We start from the raw sequence: 12,210 nt of genomic DNA, 5'->3' as shown, positions 1-12,210 counted from the left end.
TTTGGTTTTTTCAGTGTGTGTATTTTTACTGATAATTTGAAATAAATAAAGTTTATTTTATTTTTATCATTACTATTACTATTAATATTACTATTACTATTACTATTACTATTACTATTACTATTACTATTACTATTACTATTACTATTACTATTACTATTACTATTACTATTACTATTACTATTACTATTACTATTACTATTACTATTACTATTACTATTACTATTACTATTACTATTATTATTATTATTATTATTATTATTATTAAGAATAAAAACTATCAACAATATCCGACGTTTCGGAGTCAGAGATGACCCCATTATCAAGGTTAAACTGTAATGGACAATTCGCAATTTAAATATAACGGGCGTTAGGTCAAAACAAAGACTTTTGCATAAATGGAATTAGGCGATAGTTGACACTAAGATATTTACAATTTTTTGCTAGAATACAAAAGGCGAAGGTGAGACAAAAACTTTAGCACGAATGGAATCTGACTGCTTATTTAGTGATGGTTGACGCTCATGTATCAAAAACATCTCGTGAGCGAGACAGTCAAATTTCGATTTGCATTTTTTTTGGATCGTATTATGTGCTTTCAGGTCAGGTTTGTCCAGATTGTGTTTTGTCTTCATGTGTCAACCAACCGAAGATGATAGGGATTTGTGTTCCTCTATTTGCTGATGTAAATGCCTTGTTGTATAAACAATGTAGTCCATATCACATAGACCACATTTAAAACAATACACAACACATTGGTTATTTACAACATTTGGCTTGTTTCGTGGTGTTTGAGATGACTTTCAATCTTATGATTAATAAACATAGGAACAATTTCGGTGGTGTTACCAATTTTAACGCTCAGATCTTTGAGTCGTCTCCGTAGCACGTTAGCTGACTTCTGATCTTTGTACAGTAATACAATACGGACGGTTTTTCCTTGGTATTGCGCTTGTGGTGGTTTCTGGACATCTGATTGAACAGAGTCGACAAAATTCTTAACAGTTCTGTTAATTAGGTCTTCTGGGTATTTAAGACGTTTTAAGATATTTTTGAGCTTTTCGCACTCATCAGAGAATAATTGCCAACTTGAGGACAACCGATAGGCCCTGTTAAGCATGGTCGTAAGCAGGCCAGTCTTATAACGATGGTCCACGTGACTATGGTAGTGTAGTAATAAGCCTTTGTCAGTTGGTTTTCGGTAGACACAGGTTGATATCCGAGGACCATTGTTATCAAGAAGCATTCCAAGGAAAGGTAGTTTACCATTGGTCGCGATTTTCATCGTGAAATGTAGAGATGGATGAATGCTGTTTAATTCATCAAGAATAACATGAGCGGCTGATTCAAAAGACATTGCGGTAATTGTATCGTCTACGTACCGTCTGTAGTAATCAGGCAGATCTAAATGTTCCTCTATGAGACACAAGAAGGCGTTTGCCATTAGGGGGCCTAGGGGAGACCCCATGCCTACTCCATCTTTCTGTTCGTACAGTTCACCATTATATTGGAAGAGCTGGTCTTTGGTAGCTAATTCTAGCAGTTATATCAGGTCTGATTTGGTGATATTTAGGTTATTAGCTTTTTTTGAACCAATTGCCTTGGTGGCAAGTATCTCTATCATCCAGACCAGCAATTGACGACCCGACTCAGTTCATGTATATTGGACATGTGTGTCATTTTGAAACAAATATCCTTTGAAATTTGCTCGTCGTAAGGAGGCTAGAAAGGCTAATAAAAATTAAAACAGAAGACAACTCTATTTAGTCGGCATTATGAAAGAGGTCGCTGTATTATTTGTTATGCTCTTGAATGTACACTATGTTGGCAAGTTTCGCGGGTCCTGAGACAATGGGCAGTCCACTTTCTCTTGATACTGATTCCAGATTCTTCACGTTGTATTAGTGCCGTCTTTCAGGATCTTATTTCGCTAATAATTTCTATTAAGTTATTGATCGTAAGAGCAATGATAATGGTTATTATTATTATTATTGTTATTCTTTTTATTATTATTGTTATTATGATTATTATTATTATTATTATTACTATTATTGATGAAATGGTATATGAACTGCGGATATGAGATCAAGTGAAGCTATGATCTTCGCAGTTATGAACGCAATTTTTACAGTTACAATTGCGTAAAGAAGCCTGAAAAAAAAATTCAGGACTTCAACAGGATTTGACCCCGCGACCTTGCGATTTACCGGTGCGATGCTCTACCAACTGAGCTATGAAGCCACTGACGTTTGGAGCAGGTCAATTGTGGGTTCCAATGGTCCCGTGAGGAATAAATCAATGATGAAATGGCATATGAAATGAATCATATATGAACTGTGGAATTGCGAGGTCACGGGTTCAAACCCCGTTGAAAACCTGAATTTTTCAGGCTTCTTTACGCAATTGTACAAATTGCATTCATGACTACGAAGATCATAGCTTCACTTGATGATGATGATGACGATGATGATGACGATGATGATGGTGATGATGATGATGATCATTATTATTATTATTATTATCAATAGTAGTTATTTAGAAGTGGCAGTATGTTTTTATGATGCTTTGTTCTCTCATTACGTATATTACCCTGTGCGAAAGGGTATATATACCATGATATTTTGTATGCTCCACAGGTGGTTATTACTCAGACATTATGGCTTTTGTCAGCGGCAGTTGCCAGAGGTGTCCAAATGGCACTTTCGTCCACAAAAATAAAGCACCTGGAAAAAGTGTTTTTGACTGCAAGTCTTGTCCTGACGGTAAGATACTAGAATATAGATACACGCAAACTAACTCCTGTAATGTAGGTGAAAGTAAATAATGCAAAATCCTTTTAATTTAGCGTGAGAAGACTTACAGTTACAGAAAAGGCATAGTTAAGAAGCTTTTGACAATTATAGGACTTTTATCAAGTCAACAAGACTATTAAATTACAGAAGAGCTTTTTTCGTCAAACGTCGACATTTTAATTTCCTCTCACGAAAGGTGCTTACTAGTTCATCGCTCAAGATTCAACGACGTGAAAATAAAAGGTGAAATTAGACCTATCTATGAATAAGCCTATGTATCTAAAAAATCTACACAATAGTGTAATACAGCCAACATTCGTACGACTTTGGCATTACTAATAACTCCAAAACCCTTAGAGTTAAGATCCTTCTGAAGACATCATAGGATGCATATGTTACTCAAGGTTATGCACAAGCTGTAAAACGGAGCAAAGGGTTCTAATGTAGACTTTTTTCTTAGCCAGAGAAAAAGTGATTGACGCAAAAATTGTGGAGTTAGAAGGCTGGTCACTGGCAAGGGCCAAAATATTTCGTCTACCTTTAACTTAATCCACTAAAGATAAGTTCTTATATATGTTCTTCATTATTTCCATTTCACTTCTAATTGTCTTTCCGTTGTTTTAAATATAGTTGATGGCTTTCCCTTCCCTCCGCATAACTATGTACTCCCCAGCCAGTGGCTTTTTTTTGTTTTTAATGTTTTGCTGTGTTTTGCGCTGTATCTCTATTTGTGGTAATTTTTTCACGTTTTAGTGTCTGTTTTTCTGGCTAGCGTTCTCATTTTTATGCAGGTCTGTAGGATGCTTCGTTTTTTCTTTGCATGTGAAATCCACTTTGGCATACCTTTCCTTTAACGACCTACTCAACGCATGAGTTAATAATTTGTTACTTGAATGTAAGGGATATTTCTAACACGCTGAAAAGGCGTGAAATCTTTCGATGGTTAAGAATGAATACATATGCATATAGCCTTTTACAAGAGGTTCATTGTACTAAAAATTAGGACGCGTTATGTACCGCAAAATGGGGGTATCCTGCTATGTTCAGCGGGTTCTCTAGCTCTAGTGTTGGGTTTGGGTATGTTGCCGCTAAAGTCCGTTCTTAGGTTAAATCGGTTTTTAGTTTAAAAAATAGGTTAATTAAGAATAGACTGGGATAACTTTCGTAAAAGTGAATTTCTGTCGGCAAGTTCAAGGAAAAGTTGATAAACACACTTTTCCTCATAAAAATTATGCGCTGAACACGAAAATTTAAGTGAAGCTATGATCCTCGCAGTTATGGACGAATTTTTAGTAATTGCGTAGAGAAGCCTGAAAAATGGAGGACTTCAAAGAGGTTTTAAACCCGTGACCTCGCGATACCGTTGCGACGCTCTAAGCAACTGAGCTATGAAGCCACTGACGTTGGGAGCTGGTCATTTGTGGGTTCTAATGTTCCCGTGAGGAATGACTCAATGATGAAATGGTAAATGAAATGGATCATATATGGATCATATATTGTTTACCAAACTTTAATATGCCATTTGGACCTTCAAATCAGCCAATTACATAATCATACATACTTAAGAGATAAAAGCAAGGCTACATGTTGTGTCACGTTTTAGAACACTCTAAAAACGTTTACACTTCATTTAAATCAACAATAGAGGAAGCATGTTTGTAAAATATTTGATGGATACTGCATGGTAATAACGTGATTTTTAATTTCACGTGACTATTGAAAATTACGATTTTCCTGGCTTAATTACGCGGGGAGAAGTGCACACGGTTGTTTCGTGCATAAAAACACTACATAAATGAAGGTGAAGTTATCTTAAAACGTATCATAGGGATTTTTCTTGACTTTAGTTTGGAATATTGACCAATCATGTTAAAAACAAGCTTGATATCTTTTGCATCGACGAAAAGAGAGTCATGCAACAAAATCCTTAAAATCGCAGATATTTGTGGGGCGACTGATCTAAAGATCGTCAGAAACACACTGCGGCAGCAGCAGGACATTCTTAGTATTTTGACTAAGTTGTCTTCTTCCTACAGGAGCAGAAACCAAATATTTTATCAGTTATGTGAACCATACTATATCAAAAAAGATACTGAAAGATGCTAAAATATTTAACTGTACTGTACCATTCACTTTTCTTGGTTTTCAACCTCTCAATTAACATCATTTGTGCAGTGGCTGTCTTCACTACTTCTGCATTTACATGCTTTTGTGCAAGGCAGTCCTACATTCTGGCAGCTACACTTCTTTGATTTGAATCCACAGTTTCGGGTACTGATGCAAGAGACATCAACTTGGGTACCATGCAGCTTCGAATCATGATTTAGTTTTGTGTAACCCATAGTCTATGGAAGTGGGAGGGTGGGGTTTTAAACATGGGTTTGTTTCCATATCATTGCTTACAAGTGTTGCAATTTGTTATTTGCTGCGGTTCGCAGAATAGCAGCAAATCGTTGTTTTCACGGTTCGCCGGTTTTTGACAGTTTCTATGGTGACGCAAGTACTATAAGGGCGGGATTTTGCTGAGTTGAGCCATTCTATGCTGACGTTGCTGCCAGCTTGCTCTCGTTTCGAGATTTTTATTTTCAAATCAAGTTTTCTCGTTAGCCCAGTTCACAGTACTCAAGTCTTAAGGTTCAATTTGTCTTCAGATCCTGTATTTAGGACGCACCGTTTTTCCAGAATTCCAAACAGATGGATCCAGCCTTTCAAGCCGAACTTGACCGGCAGCAGTCCAGCATGCTTGAAAAGCTCTCTTCAATCATCGACAACAAACTAGACTCAATGAAAAGACAGCTGGAAGAGTCCTCCAACACCCAAATGAGTGAATTAAAAAAGATCCGCCTTACGGAATCACGTACATTCAAAAAGAAAGGGCACGAACAACAATTCAAACACAACCAACAGGTGAAGTCCGTGGTTAGTGAAGCCAAAGACGCCGTCAACAGTGGAAAACAGGACGCATGTATCGCCAAGCTGAATGAAGGTATCGAGCTTATTGATCGACGCCAAAAGCTCATTTTAATAGCAGACAAATCTGAGTATGGCTGGAAAACCGTCGGCGAATACCTAGACAACGAACTCGCCGATAACGACCAGGACGCCAAGAAAATGAAAAAGGCCGAAAAAGAAGCTCAGAGAAAACTTGCCGAAACGCGCGCCTCCAAGGCTGCGAGGGTTCGCTCCTGGTCATTCAAGTCTACCAGAGCAGTGGGAAACACAGCTATTTCGCCATTACAAAGCTCGTTCGCTTTCCCATCAGGGAATTACACATCCCGTTTTTCACAGTCCGCGGGTGCCACAAGAAATATCGGTCCATTTGCAGGCGGTCCCGGCCAGAAACGTGGCACGTGTTTCAGCTGCGGTAAACCAGGCCATTGGCGAGCTGAATGTCCTTTGTTGGTCGTTGCACAGACGCAACCAGACGGAAAGAAGTTAAGTAATCATTTTATTGATTTGTGTGATAGCGAATCCCTATCGGGGAGCAATGATGCCTCGGAGCATGTTTCTGGACTTTCTGAAATAGATAGTAGACCCTTTGAGAAGGCAGATTTTCTAGAGCGGGAATGCCGTCCAGACAGCGTTCGAGGGAGGCTTAAAACAAATATTTTAGCTTGGAAAGAGCTAGAGCCCACTGAAGCGGTTCTGAGTGTGATTAAAGAGGGTTATAAATTACCATTACACAGTATTCCGGAGTCTTGCGTTTTGCGGAATAATAAATCTGCCTTAGATAATAACGACTTCGTCAAGGAGGCCTTAAATGATCTCTTAGGCACCCAGTGTATTTCCGTCGTTGAAAGCCAGCCATGGGTAGTAAATCCTCTCACTGTGTCAACCCGGGACGATGGGAAAAGACGTTTGGTACTCGATTTACGGCATGTTAACCCCCACCTTTTAAAGTATATATTCAAATGCGGAGACATAACCACAGCCCTGGATCTACTAGGGGAGGGTTATTATCTGTATACATTCGATATCAAGAGTGCTTATCATCACGTTGAAATTTTTCCAAGTCATCGAACTTACCTAGGATTCCAATGGTCCTATCGGGGTAAAGCGACTTATTTCGTTTTTAACGTGTTACCGTTTGGTCTGTCCACCGCTCCTTACATATTCACCAAACTCTTGAAACCTCTGCTAAGTCATTGGAGGGGTTCAGGTAAGAGAATTTGCATGTTTTTGGACGACGGTTTAGGCGGCAATTCTTCCAAAGAGTCCGCTACTGTTGACGCCAAAGCAGTCAAGGAAGATCTTGGCCGATTGGGCTTCGTTCTCAGCGGAAATAAGTGTGCTTGGAAACCATCCCTTACCCAGACCTGGTTGGGTCACGTTTTCAATATGTCAGAAAACCGTTTGTATGTAACTGAAAACGGGTTGTCGAATCCCTGTCATCAGTTCTGGATAGAATTGACAATGTTTCAGCCAAACTCCTAGCCCAGGTTACCGGTCCATGTCAAAAGCCATTGGTTCGGCCGTTTATTTGTACAGCAGACACATGTATTTCGCGATAGCAGCTAGTCAATCGTGGGACGCTATCATTCCTTGCTCTTCAAAGGTTAGAGAAGAGCTACAATTCTGGGATAAAAATGTGGGCCAGTTAAATGGCAAGAAGCTGTTCGACGAGCCTCATGTTTTGATTCCGTGGTTTATTCATATGCATCAGAGCAGGGCTTTGGCGGTTACGTGGTTTCCGCAAAACACAATTTGGTCTGTCACGGACAATGGCAAACTAATGAAAGGGGAAAGAGCTCTACTTGGCGAGAGCTGAAAGCTGTACACAATATGTTATTGTCCATTGGACATAGCCTCAGGGGACATAAAGTACAATGGCATACTGATAATCAGAACATTGTTCGTGTTATCTGCAGAGGGAGCACGAAACCTGATCTTCAATCATTGGTTGAAGACATCGTCTATTTGTGTGCCGAAAATCACGTTGTGGTTGTCCCGGTGTGGGTACCCCGGGAGCAGAACCAGTTGGCTGATTATCTCAGCAAACTTACAGACGTTAACGATTGGGGTATTAGTCCAGACATTTTTCGGTGGATCAGCATTTTATGGGGCCCTTTTACAGTTGACAGGTTCGCAACTTGGTATAACGCCAAATGTCTTAGATTTAATTCCCGCTTCCTGGCTGCGAGGGCGTGGACGCTTTTACCCAAAATTGGCAGGGGGAAAACAACTGGCTGGTACCCCCACCAAGCCAGATAATTAGGGTATGGCGCCATCTTAAGCTTTGCAAAGCACAAGGGGCTTTAATAATACCCCTGTGGAAAGGAGCTTTGTTTTGGCCCTGTGTGTGTCCAGACGGGGTCCATTTAGCTAAATGTGTTTTGGACTGGGTTGGAGTTCCAGAATTCAGTTCGGCCGCCACGACAAGGGGAAGGACTTACAATTCTATGTTCCATGGTGAACGTCTCGAATTCAAACTTATAGCTTTGTACATAAACTGGCAGTCTATTCGCCCAGTAAGCAGTGACAGAGGTTTTTGCTTGTCAACAGAAGGTTTGTGTGAACGTTGCATTCGAGGTTAAACAAATCCTTAACTTAGCCGTCTACGGCAGGAGCGAATTGCAGCCCACAGGAGGCAAGAAAATAATGAACCCGCTGGTGGTTTATGAAGGAACCCACAGGTGGTTAATTGAACACCAGTCCTTGAATATCGTTCACTACACTCACAGGTGGTGTTGTAAGATTCATAGTAGCATATTAACATCGGAGATGGCTTCAATCTCATCTTTGTTTTTTATCATGCACAGTCTCTCTGTTTCTCACAGGTTTAAACCTCTTTGATCAAGGCCCGTGGAAGGAGCTTGAAGACCGCGCAGGATCTGGCCGTGGGAGCATTCATCTCACCCGCTTGTTTGAAGCATTAAAGCAGACAGTCTTTTCTTCAAAAGCTTGTGGAACCGTTGTTAATTACACTAGTTCTTTAAATCGTTGGATTAAGTTCGCACGCGACAATAATTTAATCGTTTTCCCAGTTACTGTTGTTGATGCCGCTTTGTATTTTAGTTATTTGTCCACTTCTCAAGTTTCTGCCTCCGTGATCGAAACTTGTTTTAGCGCTTTAAAATGGGTTCACGACATTGCTGGGGTTTCTAACCCTATGGTTAGCCCTTTTGTAAGAAACGTAGTCGAGGGCGCTAAACGTCAAAATGCTAAACCTGTAGCAAAGAAATCACCCATTTCTCCTGAAGCTCTTACAGCATGTTGTACCGAATACGAGCATTCTAGGGAGCTACCAATACGTAGGGATATTTCTATGACCTTACTGTTGTTCGCAGGCCAGGGTTCTTTCGTTTTAAAGAACTTGCAGCCCTTGCAATCCAAGACATCAGTATTAGTGAACTCACTTAACTGTCAAAGTAACCAAGAGTAAGACCGATCAATATTGAAAAGATAATAAAGTAGTGATCAGCAGATCTGCAAAAGTGTCTTGTCCTGTTCTTAATTTGGAAAGATACATGGCTTTAGCAGGCATTAATACATCACACAAGACTTCAGATTATTTGTTTAAGCCTTTAGTTAAGGTCAGGTCTGGATATAAAGTTATTGAGAAAGTGAAACCGCTTAGCTATACTCGTGCACGAGAATCTCTAGTTGGCCTTCTAAGTAAGTTTGTACCTACTACGGATATTATTAGTTTGCATTCATTTAGAGCGGGAGGGGCAACTTCAGCGGCTAACGCTCAAGTACCCGATAGATGCTGTAAACGACATGGCAGGTGGCAGTCTGAGACCGCTAAGGATGGCTACGTCGAGGATTCCCTCGACAATCGTTTACTAGCTTCCCGGTCCCTTGGGATTTGATTTGATTCTACTGACATTCTGCTCCCTTTCTTTGTATTTCTATCCAGTGCAGCAGTCAGTTCCCCTTTTTAACAAGTGACCAGTTGTGTTTCCTTTTTTGTTTACTAGGGGGAATAGGGGAAAACTTGTTATTTGCTGCGGTTCGCAGAATAGCAGCAAATCGTTGTTTTCACGGTTCGCCGGTTTTTGACAGTTTCTATGGTGACGCAAGTACTATAAGGGCGGGATTTTGCTGAGTCGAGCCATTCTATGCTGACGTTGCTGCCAATTTGCTCTCGTTTCGAGATTTTTTACTAATGTCGTTTCGATTTATTTTGTTATCTTACAGTTGTTGGATTTTCCACCCCTCACCCTCGGGGTATTTGTTAAGTGCCTGGTTCTGCATTCGGGAGGGTTCAGGTTTCCTCTAAAAAGGGGGTTTTTCCTGACGGGCAGCAGGCACGTTATTATTGTCTGGGCTTCTGTTAGTTTCAATAAACGCAAACGGGGTCTCATTGCTTGCAGAATGCCGGGATAAGCGGCACAGTCCGTTACTAGGTCGATCCAGTGCAGCAGTCAGTTCCCCTTTTTAACAAGTGACCAGTTGTGTTTGCTTTGTTGTCTATTAGAGGGAATAGGGGAAAACCACAATTTATTTTGACACAGGAAATAAATTTCAGTTAATCGACAACTCTTGACTCTATTTTGAGCAATGAGCCTTGCCAAGCTGTCCAATCAGTGACTTTAGCATGACCTCACATGACCATCCCCTGAGAATGAACTTTGGCATCTTGTTACGTGCTTACTTTGGCATCTAGTTACGTGCTTGCTAAATTCGATTGCAGTGCAACTTTCTGTCAGAAGTATTTTCTGTTCTTTTCGCTGTTCCAATATTTTTTGGTCCTTCCATTCTCGTCACCTGGAAAACGGTACTTTTTCAGAATCTCCGCTGGTGCAATTCATCTCCGGAAAACAAAACAAAACGCAAATATGCCGTTAACTCGCCGGGCAAGAAACGTTTCCTCGATCGTTGACCCGGGTTCTATACCTGCAGACCTTTAACTTGGTCAGTTACATGTGAAGGACTTGCGATCACTATGCAGCCGGCTAAACCTCGTAACTACCGGGGGACGTGCTGCCTTGATTAAGCGAATTGAAGACCCTTGGAGCAACACAACAAACCTTCTTGGCACTCCACCCCCTACTCAAGATGGCGGCGTCCAGGTGGAAAACCGTGATGGACTTGAAGAGCAATTTCAGCAGCTTCAGCGACAAGTCCTAGAATTGCTGGACCGGGAACCCTCACAGGATGGACTTTTATCAGCAAGTCAGCTCACTCAGGTACAATCGATCTTACAAGGATCATTAAATGAGACGATCGAAATGCCGCATCTGCAGCCGCTCAAGCCGCAGTTCACACCTTTAATTGCTCTTCCGCTGCAGCTCCTGCCTCAACGATACCAGAAGGAGAACCCTCCGGGAATGAAGCACTTACGTCCTCAGCAGAGATGATTGGTGCACCCGTTAGCAGAGGCGCAACTCTTCCACAACTTCCAAGCGCGATTCCACAGAATTCTTCAACTATAGACACAATAGTGGATTCCGTGCGCGAGCTGCCTGCCAAACTTGTCAGGGAAATCCTCAGTGGTGAGTTTATGGAACTATCTAAATTGCTTTCAAAGAACGTCAACACTTTGAATCCTTCCCAGGATGAGCCACTTACCCTTACAATAGAAAATTCAGTAATTAAACTAAACAAGGCAAAAGTTTCATCTATAACTGTCATTGATGTGTGGACTACGGACTTTACAGCTTTCATGTGCGTTGTCATGTGCATATTATCGCTCCGGTCGTCTTAGTTTCTAGTCTCATGTTTTGTATCTTATTCGCTTTGCAGCTAGATACCATAAGGGTTTAGGTTGGTGTGTATATAACATCAAGTTCCGGCAGAAGGTTGGCATCAACAAATCACTGTCGTAGTCCACCATTGACAGTCAACTGTGGCTCAAAACCTTTACAGTTGCCCCTTCGCTTCTCAAGGAAGATATCGGTGTTTTCCAATCAGGATCCTCATTGCCAAGTACTTTTAGGGAGACCGAAAACCGTACTGGCCACAACTTCAACAAGGGGGTTCCCTGTGCCAGAAACCCTTGCATCTACGCCCATAAATGCAACAGGTCTGGCTGTGGGAGAGATCACCCCGGGATCAATTACCCCAGTATCTCTGGTACAGTCAAAGAGCCTGTCCCCAGTGTGGGAAAGTCCATCCCCCATCACCACAGCACCCCACCAAGATAAGTAGTTTTGGTGGTGTGGTTACGCCTGTCAATGTACCTGTCTTATATCAGGCCTTGTCCAGTCATCCTGAAAGGGAATTTGTCCATATGCTCGGAACTGAGGGAGGAGGCTAGGATTGGTTATTCTGGTCCCAGATGCGCATGTTTTTCAAATAATCCTCCTACTGCTTTTTTAAATCCTGAAGTTGTTACAGCAAATTTAACTGATTAGGTTTGTAAGGGGCGTACAGTAGGTACTTTTCTGTCACCCCCTTTTCACACATTTCAGGTCTCCCATATTGATCTTGTTCCCCCAAAACACTTTGACAAATTTAGAATGATTTTCCTTCT

General features: G+C 41.1%; 2 protein-coding genes across 2 annotated transcripts; one reads left to right on the top strand and one right to left on the bottom strand.

Moving 5' to 3' along the window:
* Positions 1-763: 763 nt before the first annotated feature.
* LOC138036776 (uncharacterized) lies at positions 764-1,468 on the bottom strand. Its single transcript, XM_068882863.1, has one exon. The coding sequence runs from the start codon at positions 1,466-1,468 to the stop codon at positions 764-766; it is 705 nt and encodes a 234-aa protein (XP_068738964.1).
* Positions 1,469-5,300: 3,832 nt separating this feature from the next.
* On the top strand, positions 5,301-9,035 carry LOC138036782 (uncharacterized). Its single transcript, XM_068882869.1, has 2 exons — positions 5,301-6,226; positions 8,570-9,035. The coding sequence occupies exons 1-2, from the start codon at positions 5,487-5,489 to the stop codon at positions 8,583-8,585; spliced, it is 756 nt and encodes a 251-aa protein (XP_068738970.1). The 5' UTR covers positions 5,301-5,486; the 3' UTR covers positions 8,586-9,035.
* The last annotated feature ends 3,175 nt before the right edge of the window (positions 9,036-12,210 follow it).

The sequence above is a fragment of the Montipora capricornis genome, unplaced genomic scaffold, assembly GCF_036669925.1.
Source record: "Montipora capricornis isolate CH-2021 unplaced genomic scaffold, ASM3666992v2 scaffold_500, whole genome shotgun sequence".
In the NCBI taxonomy this organism is placed as follows: Eukaryota; Metazoa; Cnidaria; class Anthozoa; order Scleractinia; family Acroporidae; genus Montipora; species Montipora capricornis.
This window is presented reverse-complemented; position numbering and strand designations above follow the sequence as displayed.